We start from the raw sequence: 17781 nt of genomic DNA, 5'->3' as shown, positions 1-17781 counted from the left end.
GGACATCTGACCATTTCAAGGGGCCTTGACATGGACATATGGCATTTTACCAGGGTGACAATTCAGTGCGACAAACAGACAAATCACGCAAGACAATGCATGGGAAAAACATGACTTTACAGGTCAACACAATCATATTCTCACTACAAAGACGGCAAGAATGTTGACTATGGGGGAGGGGGTGGGTATGAATTACGGTTCTGTCCCTATATCTAGCCTCGGTCCCAGCTCATCTGCAAAGAGAAAAGCTTGCAGGTCACAACCTATCTAAGGCAGAGACGGTTTCGGAAGTGCGGAAGTGTTGGTCCGTAACATCCATCAGGATAGGTTAGAGACGGTGCTGTGCCTCCTTCATTTTAACTGACTGGAAGGGTACGCCCTAACAGTCAAACTTTTGACAGGAAGGCTGCTCCCCCTGACAGACGTTTGAGGTTAATTTAGTCACAATGGTCGAAATGTCGGGAACGAATATATATATTTTTAGAGCATTCAAAAGTGAGTTGCGACCTGCGAGCCCCCGCTTTATTCCACTTGGTCACATTTCTCCCACAAAGTCACGATATGCATTTTGCAGAGTGAGAGAGTGTTGCACAGGGATGGATGGATGGATGGATGGATGGATGGATGGATGGATGGATGGATAGGTGAAATGTCGGCTGACGTGTAGTGCAGTATGTATGCATGTACATGTATGTATGTACAGTATGTATGCATGTACATGTATGTAAGTATGTGTGTGTGTGTGGCGTGTGTACATGCATGGATGCATGCATGCATGGATGCAGCCCATGGTGTCTCTCCAGCATGCAGAAGGTTCTGAGGAGATGCTTTTTTTGCCATAATGTGTTCTAACAGCTCTGGATTCATTTTGTCTTCTTTAACTGTGTCTCTCTTTGTCTTCAATTTCTTCTTCTGTCCAATTCTGGGTGTCTTTCGGCTTCTGCCCCCCCACCCCCACCCCACCCCCCTTTTTTTTCTTTTTTTTTTTCTCTCCAGGTTATGTTTTGTTCCCCTCCCATTCTCATTCTCTGTCAAATGACATCCAGTATTTACATTTTATTTGCGATTAAATATTACAATTATACTTTTACGTTTGTCTAAATGATGTCCCCCTCGTTGAAAAAAAAGTACAGAAAACGCAAACTTTACACTTGTACATTTGTAGATCCTTTTTTTTTATACTAAAGGAGCACTTTACCCATTTTCAGCCTTATCTCCATGTAATTGGTCCTTAATGCTCATTATAAGATGCCACCGTTTAACTCATTTAGGCCTGACGTCGAAATTAAAAAAATGTCTATATGTTGTTTCAGGGGACCCCCCCAGAAGCAAAGATTTGAGTTAAAAACGTTCGCTCTGAAAGAATATATATTCAAAGATTTTTGCCGCATTTTCACGATTTTTCAAAAATAGCAGATCTACAAGCACGTCAGAGGCTACAGTAATTAATTAATTAATAGCTGGCAATCTAAGTGTTAAAAGTCCATAGACTTGGTTCGTTAACAGTGCCCTAAGCAACCATTAAAAGTCCATGGACTTGGCTGCCACATGACATCACGTTTAGTGCCCTAAACAAACATTAAAAGTCCATAGACTTGGCGCTGAAGGGGATAGTGCCCCTCAAAAGCCATTGCTTGAAATGAGCAAACCTCTCTGAGACACAGTGACAGAAACGTGACGGAAAGTAGACAGAAACAGAAGATGAGGTTGAAAAAAGTGCTCCTTTCTAAGGAGACGTAGAAGACCCCAAATACCAATGATGTAAGTTGTTAAGGAATGGAGGTTTACAACGCAGAGTTGATCGAGCATGTTTAGAGTTTCAAGTAATTTAGAGTTAATTATTATTATTATTATTATTAACTATCATTTATACAAAGAAACCCCAGATTCATCATTAATTTGCCCATACTTGACTTTGTGAATGTTTTTTTTAATAACCAGTTTGTTGTGTCCATTCTAGACAGGCGTGGTGATAGTTGACTTGTGTTGTCTGTCCCCTCTGCATCGTCTCCTAACCATCCACACACTCTCTCTCTGTTAGAGCTCCGTTTCTGCTTCGCCACACGGCGGTGCTGCGCGCCCAAAATAGAGACCCCGACGTGTGACGTCACTGCCGCTATTTATTATTTTTTGCCATAGGGTCTCAAAGGGACACTTCACCCTTTTCTCAAAAAAAGATATGTTAACGAAGATTTAGAACACTTTCCTGGGGGTCTTCATGTGTGAAATAATGTGGTTTTAGCTATTTTAGATTTTTAGCAGTGTCCATAATGTCACTTCCTGCCTGAACTACAATTCCCATAATGCTTTGGTGCACTGCTCCTCCTTGTGGATAGGGGGAGGGCTGTCTTACTGAGACAACATGTAGTTCAGGAAGGAAGTGAGACCAGTGTCTGTGACATCAGAGACACTGGGCTCACTGCTAAAATCTAAAATATCTAAAACCACATATTACACACATAAAGACCCCCAGCGAAGCAGAAAATGTACTCAAGTAAAAGTACAAAAGTAGCGGCATCAAAATGTACTTAAAGTAGGCTACTAAAAGTAAAAGTACTCATATTGCAGAATGTCCCATTTCACAAGTTCAAAATGTGTACACGATATTTTGAAAATAGTCAATCTACAAGCTTGTAGATCTGCTATTTTCAAATGGCTGAAATGTATATAGGGCTGGAGTGGTTAATGGATGTTTTCTAATCAAAATTGCAATCTCCAACGTAACTAGTTAAAAAAATCAAAATGTAGTGAAGTGGAAGTGAAAGTATCGGAAATTGGAATTACTCAAGTAAAGTACAAATTCCTCAAAATTGTACTTAAGTACAGTACTTAAGTAAATGTATTTAGTTACTTTCCACCACTGTTTATATCAGTTTATATTGGTTATCGGCCATAACAGCAATTATTATATCAGATATCGGCCAGACATTTCATATCACCCATCCCTAGAACTCCATCATAAATGACACAGAGTCACAGTGACATGCCTGCATTGGCAGAATCGCGGGGCTGATTTGTTTTTTTTTGTTTTTTGGAATACAGTTCAGAAAATAATAATTCCGTGACCCAGGGCATAACGGAGTGGCGTCATGCAGGACATCCGTACTCTATAGACTGTTTTCAGCACACGGAACCGCCGTTCGACGTTGCATAAATTAGGTGTATTTGTCTTCTTCTTCTTCTTCTTCTTCTTCCTCTTCTTCTTCTTCTTCTTCCTCTTCCTCTTCTTCTTCCAGAAGAAAACAGTGTTTTGTTCCTTTGCATTTTTTTTATGTATTTATGTTGGGGTGCAGCAGCTGAATGGGAGGAGCTCTGATTGTAGCCGTGTGTGATTTAAAAAAAGAAATAGATCCATGTATTTTTTCTTCTTCCTCGTTTCCTTCTTTTTTTCTCCCCCCCCCCTTTCCCCCCACCCGCCCACCCGCCCCCCTCCCCTCTTCTACTAATATTCTCTCTATCTCTCTCCGCCTCCCCTCTGTCTCTCTCCCTCCTTTGCCTCCCCCCTGCCCTCTCTCTCCCCCCCTGTCTCTCTCTCTCTGTATCTCTCTCTCGCCTTCCTGTCCTGCATTCTATCCGCCATCCTGATGTGTAGGAGCGCCAGACACATGTACATAAGTTTAATTCACTTTAATTAATCCTTTTTTTCACTAATGAACATGAAACATACCAAGCCTCACGTTCCTCCCCCCCTTCACTCGTTCTCTTGTCTCTCTGCCATATACGTTTGCCCTGTGCCTCTCTCTCTCTTTCTCATGATGTGTGGTCGGTGTGTTCTCTTTGCTCGACGATCACTCTGTTTTCCCGCTAGACATTGCACCACCCCTCCTCCTCTCTCCTCTCTCTCCTGTGTCTCTCTGTCTGTCTGTCCACATTGCCGTCTCATTTGACTCCACACTGTCTCCACTAGTCCCTGACAACGTTACCGTATGTACTGTTATATCGGTATATATATCTTGTTGTTGACAATGTGGCTTTTTTTTTGTCCTTTAATGCCGCATTGCATTGTCATTGTCCGGAAGAGAAGCAGAGCACTTCTTCTTTTCTCTCTCTATCTTTCTCTCTTTCTCTCTCTCTTTCTATCTGTCTGTCTGTCTGTCTGTCTGTCTGTCTGTCCCTCGACCTGTCTGTCTATCTGTCTGTATGTCTGTCCCTCGGTCTATAGCTGGTACGTCTTAAGGCGATGTCGCACTTTTTTTTGGCAGAACCTCTGTTCGTGTCGCCACCTGGGGCAGGCGACTTCATCTGTATAACGGGACGCAGCCATTCCGTTCTCGCTTCACGTTCGTAGCCTGTATATGACTAAAAGCTATTGCAATCAACATGTGGGGTTTTTTTAGAGCCGTTTTGCCAAACAATAATGGGAATGGAATCGCAGCACCAACAACAGATGAAGTTGTTATATATTTTGACTTAATACATCATGTCCAGGTGGTGATACGGACCAAGGTGCTACCGAAGTTCAATGCTGCCTTAACACTCTGTGTTGTCTGTCTGTCTGTATGTCTGTCTGTCTGTCTCTCTCTTTGTCTCGCTCTCTTTGTCTCTCTCTCTCTCTCTCTCTTTGTATCTCTCTCTCTATCTCTCTCTCTCTATCTCTCTATCTCTCTATCTCTTTGGTTCTCCGTTCTCTTCTTTGTGTTTTTCCTCCACCATTTTAATTCCTCTTGAGTCGCCCAGGCATGCGATCGACCTATGAGTCACTCTCTCTCTTTCTCTCTCTCTCGCTATATTCACGTTAATATAAACACGCAGCGGTATTGCCACGTTCGCCACTTCACCACGTCGGCGTCCAGGGGACGGTCGAAGCATCTAAAAAACATAAGAACAACAAATGGAAAGTCTGGCTTCCTGAGAAAAGCCCTCGAGGCTACGCTGGAATCTCATTGTAGATTCACACTGAAGTTCTTCGCTAAGTTTGAGAGATTTAAAGTCCCATGCAGGGCTATAGAGCAGCTGCACCGAGGGGCAGAGATGAGGAAAATACTATCAAGTCTTTTTCTAGTCAAGCGAGGTGAAGTCAAGTGACCTTTCGTCCTTCACACTTAAGTCTATAGCCAATCTGCAGGCTCACGAAAACACTGTCGAAACGCCATGAGCCTGTAGTGTAAGATCGTCACTTTTCGAGATTTGAGAGAGAGAGAGAGAGAGAGAGAGAGAGAGACACGGACTCCGGGCGGCGCCATGCTTTCTTCGGACGAGTAACTCAAGAGTTTGTCACTATTATTATTATTTTGAGTAGACAGCTCACTCCTGATCGGTTGAGCTCTCAACACAAGATCTGTGTCTTTCTGTTTGAAACCATCTGAGTCATATTATTAGTATCGTTTTGGATTCAACTAGAAATATCCCTCTGTGCAAAAAAATAAACACAAATATAATATTTTTTTTTTGTAAAAGAAAACCCTGAAGTTCATTATCCCTCTTCCCGTTACCTCTCCTCTCCTCTCTTCTCTCAATCTCACTCTCTCTCTTTTCTCTCCCTTATCTCTTTTCTTTTTACCCTCACTCAAATAAAATCTTGCTCTGTCTCTGTCTCTCTCTCTCTGTCTCTCTCTCTCTCTCTCTCTCTCTCTCTCTCTCTCTCTCTCTCTCTCTCTCTCTCTCTCTCTCTCTCTCTCTCTCTCTCTCTCTCTCTCTCTCTCTCTCTCTCTCTCTCTCTCTCTGTCTGTACCCTTCCTCTCTCTCTCAACCCCATCCCCTTCTCTCTTCTCCTCCTTCCTCCCATGCCCCCCTCACCTTTCTCCCAACCCCCCCAACCCCCCCTCCCCCAGTGCGTCGCGTGCCCCCTCGGTTCTCCATCCTGCCCTCCAACCATGAGATCATGCCTGGCGGCAGTGTGAACATCACATGCGTGGCGGTGGGCTCTCCCATGCCGTACGTCAAGTGGATGCTGGGCAGCGAAGACCTGACGCCCGAGGACGAGATGCCCATAGGTACGTACGCCCCCGATGGCAATTGAATTAACCCATTTGGGCCTGACGTCGATTCTACAGTTGTCGTAACTCTGTCTTACTCTATGGCTCTGATCAGCTGAGGTGTTTAGCCCTACCCAGAAATAAAAAACAACAACAAAAGAAAAACTGCTTAGCATAAAATGTCCTGTTTAGTGTTTAGTTATTGTGTTAATTAACGTCATGATGGTGACCTTCCTTCCTGGCCACAGGTCGCAACGTGCTGGAGCTGAACGGCGTGCGAGAGTCTGCCAACTACACGTGTGTGGCGATGAGCAGCCTGGGCATCATCGAGGCCACGGCCCAGGTCTCCGTCAAGAGTAAGACCTTTATACACCTCCAATTTAGAATTAATTACAATTTAGGCATTTGGCAGACGCTCTTAACCCATTTAGACCTGAGGCCGATTCTACAAAATGTCTTCTAAATCAGTTTTCTGAAAAACCTTATGTTCCTATGTGAGTCGTTCTCAAACATTTTCATGTCAAGGACCCCCAAAATTATATGTAATTGGCCGCCGACCCCCATCTGAAAATACGTTGTTCCAGGGACACCCCCAGAAGCAAAGATTTGAGTTAGAAATGTTCGCTGTCAGATAATATATATTCAAAGATTTGCGCCACATTTTCATGATTTTTCAATAGGTAACATAATGCTTAAAACACCAAAGGGGTTCCAGAATGGGTTAATCCAGAGCGATTTACAGTAAGCAAGAACAAAAACATGGTAATACATCAAATACATAAAAAATAGTCGTCATGAATCATACGTAAGCTAAGAACCAGTAGAATCTATATAATGAAACTATGCTACAAAAAATGCTATCTAAGTTACTTAAGTTTAGCCTTTGTGTATGCCTGTAAGGTTGTCGAGGCTAGGGTTTTTTTTTTACCTTGAAATGCATCAATGGAGATAAATGTGGCCAATTTGAGATCATTTTCATTATTCAATGCCGTTCCCATGTCGGAGAATGCAGTTTCAGCTCCAAACCCGGCGTTCTACTGATCACTCCCTGCAAGTTTCACAAGCATCGGGCTGGCCGTTGTCCAGTTATTTTGCTAACAGACAGCAACACAGACAGACAGGCAGACAGACAGGCAGACAGACAGACAGACAGACAGACAGACAGACAGACAGACAGGTGCGCAAATGAAATCCATATTATGTAGTGTAGAGTAAACCTGCTGGCTGCTTATTGGCTGAGGGACTGAGAGACCTATAGAAACTGAGAGACCTAGAGAAACTATATTAGAATGCCAACTCACTGACTGGCATTCTAATGTAGTTTCGTGGACCGACTAGGGTCATCATCAGATGTGTAGGAGGTGCTGCCTGTGTCCAGGGAAGCTGTTTAATATTGCGGTGGTGGTGGTGGTGTTTTTCTGCTTTTATCCCACAATGATTTGTTACCACGCGCTTCAAAGACCATGAGAACGCGGCTTTATGAAGTCTGTAGTCTCTTTTCAAAAGATCCAGGAGAGAAAAGAGAGAAGGTATATATGGAGGATTTTCAGGGATTTGTCTCTACAGAATAAACAAATAAAACGTACAGAGCTTTCAGCAGCAAAGCTCATTGTTCTTATTGTTGTGTTGTGTTTTGTTCCAAGGCTCTTCGGGTTTAACCCATTTTGGGCGGGAACCCCTTTTGGTGTTAGCATTATCTTATGCTTTAGCTATTGACAAATAGCAGATCTACAAGCTCATAGCGCGCCACCGAGTGGCGCGCTACGAGCTTATATGTCTGCTATTTTTTTTAAATCGAAGAACCACTGACATAGAAACATGGCTTTTGCAGAAAACTGTCAGGATGTAGAAGACATTTTTAGAATCTGATCTCATGTCAAAATGGGTTAAGTTGATATCCTGCGTGCTGGTTCACACACGTCTAGTCGTCTACCTACATATTGCTGCTGTCGGGTGGAAACCCTGCATGTCCAACACTGTTACTCTTCTGGAAATAGGGGGGGTGGCGTGCCATTGTTCCGACGGCGCATTATTCCGACGTGTTGTATTGGTCAGACTCGCCCCATTCCTAACCTCGTCCCTATCCCTAACCGCACGCGAAGCCACGTGGTAATGTCGGAATTATGGACATATCCCCCTTCCAAGGGATCCCATGTAGTTATCATTTAGTCACAGGCTCTTGTTAATTCACTTTTCATTGATTTAAATAATCCCACTTTCATTTTAGAGTTTTGCAACTCTTTGCATGTGCAACTCTTTGTGCACATGTACTGTTAGACCAGCTATTCTCGCAACTTATGCACCACAGCTTTGTGACGAAAATATAGCATTACTTTACGAAAAAACAACCCATGAAAGGTTTAAATATGGAGATACCGGTACCATAATGGTACCGGTATCTGACCCGGCAGCAGCAGCAGCAGCAGCAGCAGCGATATATATACACTGTATTCTTCAGTCATTATATTATTATATACATATTCTCTCCCCCCTCCCCTCCCCCTCTCTCCTCCACAGCCTTGCCAAAGCCTCCCGGCACGCCCATCGTCACAGAGACCACGGCCACCAGCGTCACCATCACCTGGGACTCTGGAAACCCCGAGGCCGTCTCTTACTACATCATCCAGTACCGCGCCAAGGTAGGCCTGGCACTGTGCCACCTTATACTGTTATAACACTACATCACCCAGTACCGTGCCAAGGTAGGCCTGGCACTGTGCCACCTTACTGTTATAATACTACATCACCCAGTACCGTGTCAAGGTAGGCCTGGCACTGTGCCTCCTTACTGTTATAACACTACATCACCCAGTACCGTGTCAAGGTAGGCCTGGCACTGTGCCACCTTACTGTTATAATACTACATCACCCAGTACCGTGTCAAGGTAGGCCTGGCACTGTGCCACCTTATACTGTTATAATACTACATCACCCAGTACCGTGTCAAGGTAGGCCTGGCACTGTGCCACCTTACTGTTATAATACTACATCACCCAGTACCGTGTCAAGGTAGGCCTGGCACTGTGCCACCTTACTGTTATAATACTACATCACCCAGTACCGTGCCAAGGTAGGCCTGGCCCTGTGCCACCTTACTGTTATAACACTACATCACCCAGTACCGTGTCACGGTAGGCCTGGCACTGTGCCACCTTACTGTTATAACACTACATCATCCAGTACCGTGCCAAGGTAGGCCTGGCACTGTGCCACCTTACTGTTATAATACTACATCACCCAGTACCGTGCCAAGGTAGGCCTGGCACTGTGCCACCTTACTGTTATAACACTACATCACCCAGTACCGCGCCAAGGTAGGCCTGGCACTGTGCCACCTTATACTGTTATAACACTACATCACCCAGTACCGCGCCAAGGTAGGCCTGGCACTGTGCCACCTTATACTGTTATAATACTACATCACCCAGTACCGTGCCAAGCTAGGCCTGGCACTGTGCCACCTTACTGTTATAACACTACATCACCCAGTACCGTGCCAAGGTAGGCCTGGCACTGTGCCACCTTATACTGTTATAACACTACATCACCCAGTACCGCGCCAAGGTAGGCCTGGCACTGTGCCACCTTATACTGTTATAATACTACATCACCCAGTACCGTGCCAAGCTAGGCCTGGCATGGTGTGGCACATTACTGTATTGTCAGATTTGTCACTTCACGTAGTTATTGGGTGGGGAACACAACACAGGTGTACTGCACATGAGCGGACGTAAAGGTTATTACGACTGCTCTTAAAGATGGAGTGCCACGATTTTTTTCCACCCTAAAACATGATCATCAGGTATTATTATAATATAAGGAGGAAGAACTTGCTCCAAAAAGTGCACAGTATTTGTTAAAATCATGCTTTTATGTGGACACGCCCACCAGTTAATTAAGTATGCCTGGTTTGCCTGGTGGGTGGTGATGAGTGGTGATCCACCTGAACTGAAGCCGCACCCACAGCTGTAGTTGTATGATAAATGGGGAGGGGTTAGGGGAGGGGCTGATAGTGTGATGTCACTATACCACTGTCCAGGAAGAAACCCTAAATACAAAGTTAATACACCATTGCACATAAAAACGACTCCAGGGTGTCTAATGAAGTACTGTCACCTCATAGACACATGAAAAACTGGAAAAATACAAATGAGCCGTGATTTATTTTCTTCGCATGATCGCCGGAAGAGCAACGGAAGAGCTGTCATGAGTAAAATATAAAGCGGAAGTGGCGCCTCCTGCCCACTTCCATTTCGTTGTGCAAATGTATCCTAATATAAATAGAAATCATCTAAGCATATATACCTTACTGCTTAGCAGAAATGGAACTAAAAAAAATAAATAGATTAAATTAAATAATAAGATATTTTAAACTATACTTTCGTGAACGGAAAATTGCAGCTTCCTTCCTTACTGAGATTTTCGGAGGTGTAGTTCCAGACTCTATATAGCATTCGGAGATTGTGGAATAGTTGTCTGGCTACGCAAGACTATGGTTTACCTATGATTACTGAGGCACTTACACTGTCTCTCTGCATTTGCAGGTTACTCATGTAAAAGGCAAACATGAATGCATGTTTTTTTTATTCATAATGTTCCCACAGTTCAACACCAAAAAACGCAATTAAATCACAATTATTTGTGTTGACACTTTACCGTCGACTAAAAAAAATGTCCCGATATTGACCCAACCCTGCCCCCTACAGGCGCCGGACAGTAAGTACGAGACGGTGGACAGCATCACCACCACGCGCTACAGCATCGGGGGGCTGTACCCCAACACGGAGTACGAGATCCGCGTGTCAGCCTTCAACAGCATCGGCCAGGGACCCCCGTCCATGAGGGTGGAGGCCCGCACCGGGGAACAGGTATGTCCATGCGGGTGGAGGCCCCCGCACCGGAGAACAGCTACGTCCCTTAGAGTATATATTAATACGGCACCGGGTTTCTCCTCCCATCCACTTGCATTAAGTTGCTCAAAAGCGCATGAGGCGATTTCACTCCTCCTTCCGGGTAGGAACAGAGTGCATTCTGGGATGGATTTGACCCAAACACATGAACGCGCTGGCCGTTGACTATCATTGCGCCGAAACATTCGTTCACGTATCATGGACCCAATAACATGAACGTGTGCAATTATAGTCAACGGACCAGTGCTGGCTCGAGCTACAATGACAAATTCGGCCACTATGTCCATTTCGCCTCAGGGTTTCCTCCGGGTGCCGTCTCTATTAATATATACTCTAAGGTACGTCCATGCAGGTGAAGGCCCGCACCGGAGCAGTGTTGTTTTTGTCGACTAAAACCAAGACGAAAAATGTTCGTCGACTACCTTTTTTCACTGACGAAAACTAAATGGAAACTAAATGAAAACTAAGCTATGATTACTAAAACTAAATATACTGACAATTTCGTCAACATAAACTAGACTAAAATGTTAGGAAGGGACTAATGGACAAGAGATCCAGTATACGTGATTTTACACTTGCTGAAAATAGCCGATCTACAAGCCCACAATGCGTCACGCTGCGACATGTTGTGGGCTTGTACATCGGCTATTTTCAGCAAGTGAAAAAAAACAGTCATTACGACGGCATCAAGGCCTGCCAAAATACATTTTGTTCGACTAAATCAACTGTAGATTTAGTCGACTGAAATCTTATGATATTTAGTCGACTAAAACTAGACTAACACTAAAACTAAAATGTGACAAACTAAATGAAAACTATTGAAGAGACTATGACTAAAACTAAAATAAAAATGTGCTGCCAAAAACAACACTGCACCTGAGAACAGGCACAGTAGCCTTTATGTTATGCAGTGTTGATTTTGTCGACTACCTTTTTTTTCACTGACAAACTAAATGGTGGTGGGGACACAAAAGAAAAATCACACCCGTGTGAACTGAGCAGTGCAACCATGCTGTTATTGTTCTACTGTAGGTAGGCCTACTGTACTGACTAGCTAATGCACTGCAAACCCCAGGTCACACAGTGCTAGCCGCCCAGCAGTGCCACCCCAGGTCACAGAGCGCTACTGCAGCTGTCCGTGCTGAAATGGACATACATACACGGACACACACACGCACGCGCGCACACACACACACACACACACACACACACACACACACACACACACACACACACACACACACACACACACACACACACACACACACACACACACAGGTGCGTATTGGAGCGGCTAGGCAGTGCTAAAAAAAACAACAACACATACAGTATGAGACTCAAAAAACAGCATCAACAATGCACATTATTCTAACACTGTAGTGTACACATAATGCAGGACAGCATAACATAATAAGATTACACCGCCTTTGTGACATAACGTTTTTGTATTTATTTTATTTTTTGTTTTGTTTTCTGAGCTCAATTGCACCCAAAAGACCTGAACTTTTAACATTCAGTAGACTTTCTGTGGTCTGGGGTTTTCTGGCTCAAACGAGTGCTCTGATTTTCCTGTGGAGTGTGAAGTGAGCTCAGCAAATCCCATGTATGTCAATGGGATTTGCCAGCAGATGTCACTGTTTTCACTGTTTTGCCTGTTTTCGTGGCAGCTCAAAAGGCTTCAGAACACACAGAGAAAACCACGGAACATCCACTGAATGTTCAACGTTCAGGTTGTGTGGATGTAATTGAGGTCATAAAACCTTAACCCATTTTGGGCGGGAACCCCTTTTGGTGTTAGCATCATGTTATGCTTTAGCTATTGAAAAATAGCAGATCTACAAGCTCAGCGCGCGCGCTACGAGCTTGTAGGTCTGCTATTTTTGAAAAATCTAAGAACGACTGACATAGAAACATAGCTTTTTCAGAAAACTGTCAGGATGTATAAAGACATTTTTAGAATCTGATCTCAGGTCAAAATGGGTTAAATGAAAAATGAAAATAAATGAAAATTAATGTCATGACACCTTTTACGTTGACTCAGACAGTTTAGACACAAACACAAGACACCGACACACAACAAACAAAAGACACCGACTGCATATTACATCATCAGTGATTATTGAATTGCTGCAGCAACTGAAGACGGACTTAAACTCTGGCATCAATTGGCCTTCCAGCGTCTCCCCCGTCTGAAACCTCCTTTCTCTGACATTTACACTAGAAAAACAGACCTTGTGCTGTACGTCTATAGCTGTCTGCATGACACAAGATGATATTTACCAGGGTTAAAGGCTAGCCAGCTACAGCGCTGTTGTCGGAATCACTTCACACATAGCAGACACATCTTAACCAGTTATTATGACAGATACTGTACAGTAGGTAGGTAGATAGATAGATAGATAGATAGATAGATAGATAGATACATATAATATAAGTGTACTAGTACTAAGGTCTCTCCTCCCCACCAGGCCCCGGCCAGCCCTCCCAGGAACGTCCAGGCCAGGATCATCTCCACCAACACAGTGATGGTACGCTGGGAGGAGCCCGAAGAGCCCAACGGACAGGTACCCCCACGCACGCACGCACTCGCACATGCACGCACACGTTATTTGTCACTTATTTGTCACTGTATTTTATATTTTAGGGGTGGGAAGATTCCCTTTCCTCCTGATTCGATACACATAGGGTGCCGATTCGATTTATACTGACATTCTTAATTCTATTGTGATTCTGAGATTCAACGATCAATATCATGATTTTTTTGCGATTTACCCCAGCCCCCCCCCCCCCCCATACAATCATACACTTCAATGCAGCCAGATAATGTCAGTCAGTCATGTGGAGAAGACACATGAAGATGTGAATTCATGCAACCGGAGGGTGGGCTTACCATGCAGGCTGACGGCGTCCCGAAATCTGCAAAATAAAAAATGAAAAATACATGTGCTAAAAATAGCGGGTGTATTTTGGGGTTATAGTCACGCACTCGGTCTCCTGAGAGGCCCTGTGTCGCCAGTCACCAGAGTGCATGTGGCTGTCTCAGATATTAAAGATTAATGTGAACAACTAAGCGCGCTGGAGTGAAGAGAAGAGGACGACTTCACTTTCAAAAGGTCATGTCAGCCTTTTGAGTCCTGAGCATATGGCGGGGTCAAAGTCACCGCGGCGCGGCGCGCACGCGCGCACGCGCGCACGCACAGATAAGACGGATTCACCTTTTACAATATCACAATGGCCTCTACTCCAAAAGAAGAAGAAGAAAAACACACCCCTGGCCCGTATGGCATGGTGTAACGGATCTTGTAGATCTGCTATTTTCAAAGGTCTTTTAACAGACTTACTGCTATTGGCGGAACGCTCCGCCATAAGGAATGTAATTACCTTCCGCTCCTGGCGGATTGATCCGTCAGATGAGCTTTATTATCGCTATCAAACCCTACCCTATTTTTTCATTATTATTTTGGCTCTGCCTTTCCTTCTTTAGAGAACCTAGACCGGGTTGCGCAACAGCGGTCCCGTCCGCATCCCATTATACAGGCTGACTAAACGCTGAATAACTCCTAATCTACGGAGCTCTCCATGGTTTGGATAAAATGTGCGATGTTCGGAGGTCTTTGCTGATTATCCGGTGGTTTAGATGGAAACATTGGCGCTTTCTAGAGCAAGGATGGCTTCATTTTAGCTCGCTAGCATTGACGCTATTTATTAGCATAAAGATGGACGCCCACAACATCCGTTCTGTGCTGTGTGTGCACAAGTATATATGAATAGAGACGGCACCCGAGTTCTCCTCCCATCCACTTGCATTAAGTTGCTCAAAAGCGCATGAGGCGATTTCACTGTGCATTCTGGGTAGGAACAGAGTGCATTCTGGGATGGATTGGGCCCAAACACATGAACGCGCTGCCGCTGACTATCATTGCAGGCATTCAGCGTTCACGTGTCATCGTGAACGTGCACAATGATAGTCAACGGACCAGCGCGTTCATGTGTTTTGGCCCACGCTGCAATATCAAATTAGGCCACTATGTCCATTTCGCCTCAGGGTTTCATCCGGGTGCCGTCTCTATTCATATATACTCTAAGGTGTGCACCCTCTAAATCGCCCCAGCAGTCTGAGGTTGGCTTTGCGTCCAGCAGGTGGCAGTAAACCTGTTCATATACCAGCAGGCGCCTAAAACTTTAAATGAAACCTGAAATTGCACCTTCTGCATAATGATGCATAATTTTTGCCAATAGAGCGCCGAAGTCCATATGGGGATTACAATGCAAATAAAAAGTACATGAACCCGTGGATTTGCGCCCTCAGACGTCAGACTTCGGTGCTCTATACTTTTTTACTCAAGTACATTTTTTATACCGAATTTGTACTTGTCAAAGACTACCCCTATTGGCCTGAATATTAGACTTTTCCAATGGAAATATCCTAAAAAGCAGGGTCGTATTATAATCGGGGACTAGACTATTTGACATTCAATGTTCTTTTTCCACAAATGAGTCTTGAAAAATGGGGGTCGTCTTATAATCAAAGTCGTCTTATATTCGGGACAATGCGGTATTTCTAGAATCGGGTATATCTATCGATATTTTTACTACTTTAAGTATTGAAAAACGTGCGTACTTCCATTCCATCACTGCCCAAAATGAACCCGCGGGAAAAATAAAAAGAATCCATGAGACCGTCTGGGGTACAAAAATAAGTAAAAGAGATTATATCTCAGATATATTCATGGATTTATTGACATCTGTGGTTAAAAAAAAACAACCTCTCTCTCTTGCGTGCGCTGTGGTGTTGGACAAAGATATTATGGATTAGCTGGCCTTACAGAGCAGCAGCAGTATTACCTTACTGCACAGTCACTGTCCAGCACTCAGTCCACTGGTGGTTTGGACAAGTTTTTCAAAAAAACTTGAATTTTGCACAAATTTGTTTCAGGTTGGGGGACCTCATGTGTCCAAAACCGTTACTTTTCAGGATTCTAACCCATTTAGGCCTGAAATAATGTTTAGAGTCCACAGAAGTAAACCTTTCAAGCCTGTTTTCTCAACTCGCTGTTTTCTGCAAGACATTACAATTTACAATTTACAATTTAGGCATTTAGCAGACGCTCTTAATCCAGAGCGACTTACATTAAGCAAAAACAAAAAGCATGGCATACATCACATGTATAAAAAGTAGTTATCATGAATCATGCGTAAACTAAGAACGTAACAGTGGAGTATCTATGTAAACTATACATACTATACTATATAATATATTATACATGTGTACTATAAAGTGCTATGACTACATAAAGTGCAATTCTAGAGCTGTCTACATAACAAGCTATAAGTCTGTTTAAAATACTATCTAAGTCTACATAATGTGCTATCTAAGGGGCTAGGCTAGGGCAAGTGCTACGGGCCATGGTGGAGTCTGAAGAGGTGGGTTTTCAGACTACGGCGGAAGATTGGGAGTGAGGCTGCAGTTCTGACTGCAATGGGAAGTGCATTCCATAGTTTTGGAGCCAGAAGGGAGAAGAGTTTGGGACGTGTGGAGCGTTGTCCCGGCGTTTTTAGTGAAGGTACCTCCAGCTTCCCTGCGTTGGCTGATCTGAGTGAGCGGGAGGGTTTGTAGGGTACGATCATACTTGTGAGATATGGGGGGGCCATGCCTTTGGTTGCTTTGAATGCCAGCATCAGAGTTTTGTATTCTGTGCGGGCAGCGACCGGGAGCCAATGGAGCGAGCGGAGAAGGGGGGAGACGTGTGAGAATTTTGGCTGGTTGAAGACCAAGCGTGCTGCGGCATTTTGGATCAGTTGGAGGGGCTTAAGTGCACATGCCGGTAGGCCAGTAAGGAGGGAGTTGCAATAGTCAAGTTTTGACAAGACTGTTGTCTGGATTAGGAGCTGGGCTGACTCCTGGGTGAGGAACGGTCTAATTCGTCGTATGTTGTAGAGTGTAAACCTACAGGATCTAGTGACAGCTGTGATGTGTGTTTTGAACGAGAGCTGACTGTCCAGGACAACACCAAGGTTCCTGGCTGTCGGGACAGACTTTACCAGGGCGTTGTCTACGGAGATAGTTAGCTCCCGCATAGGGCAGGACTTAGCTGGGAAGAACAGAAGCTCAGTCTTGTCTGGGTTCAGCTTGAGGTGGTTGGAAGACATCCACTGTGAGATGTCAGCCAGGCATGCAGTGATGCGCTCTTCTACCTGGGTGGCAGAGGGGGGGAAGGATAGAAACAGTTGTGTGTCATCGGCATAGCAGTGATAGGATATATTGTGAGCAGAGATGATGGTGCCAAGGGATTTAGTGTACAGTGAGAAGAGGAGGGGACCAAGTACAGATCCCTGTGGGACCCCAGTTTGGAGGGTGCGGGGGGGTGATAGCAAACCTTTCCAAGAAACCTGGTAAGTCCGGTCAGAGAGGTAGGAGGAGAACCACTTCAGCGCCGTCCCGCCTATGCCTAGATCAGCTAGGGTGCCTAGGAGCAGCTGGTGGTTCACTGTGTCAAATGCCGCCGATAGGTCTAGGAGAATCAGGACTGCAGAGTGGGAAGCAGCCTGGGCAGCATGTAGTGCTTCTGTGACTGCGAGGAGTGCAGTTTCCGTGGAGTGTGCCTTCTTGAATCCTGACTGGTTGGGATCCAGCAGGTTGTTCTCTGAGAGATGGAGAGAAAGCTGGTTAGAGACAACACGTTCAAGGGTTTTGGAAAGAAAGGAAAGGAGTGATACCGGTCTGTAGTTCTTGACATCTGAGGGGTCAAGAGTTGGTTTTTTGAGGAGTGGTGATACCCTGGCTGACTTGAAGGCAGATGGGACGCAGCCTGAGGTTACTGAGGTGTTGATAATGGAAGTGATGAAGGGGAGCAAGTCAGGTGCGATGGTCTGGAAGATTGGAGACGGGGCGGGGTCGAGAGGACAGGTGGTAGGTCTAGTGGATGTGACTAGTTTCAGGACCTCATCTGGGGATA

The 17781-nt window shown here is 44.6% G+C and overlaps 1 protein-coding gene across 12 annotated transcripts in view; it reads left to right on the top strand.

Moving 5' to 3' along the window:
* LOC306931939 (receptor-type tyrosine-protein phosphatase S-like) overlaps window positions 1-17781 on the top strand; it is a 257462-nt gene that overhangs the window by 170138 nt on the left and 69543 nt on the right. For 9 of the 12 annotated variants that reach the window (XM_079513634.1, XM_079513633.1, XM_079513631.1 and 6 more), the window contains 6 exons: window positions 3593-3607; window positions 5772-5933; window positions 6164-6271; window positions 8433-8554; window positions 10622-10783; window positions 13294-13389. In XM_079513634.1, coding sequence (XP_079369760.1) covers window positions 3593-3607; window positions 5772-5933; window positions 6164-6271; window positions 8433-8554; window positions 10622-10783; window positions 13294-13389 — 665 coding nt within the window. The remainder of the gene's footprint in view (window positions 1-3592; window positions 3608-5771; window positions 5934-6163; window positions 6272-8432; window positions 8555-10621; window positions 10784-13293; window positions 13390-17781) is intronic. The other 3 variants (XM_079513626.1, XM_079513632.1, XM_079513630.1) reach the window with 1 other exon arrangement.

The sequence above is a fragment of the Electrona antarctica genome, assembly GCF_951216825.1.
Source record: "Electrona antarctica genome assembly, chromosome: 1".
Classification (NCBI taxonomy): Eukaryota; Metazoa; Chordata; class Actinopteri; order Myctophiformes; family Myctophidae; genus Electrona; species Electrona antarctica.
This window is presented reverse-complemented; position numbering and strand designations above follow the sequence as displayed.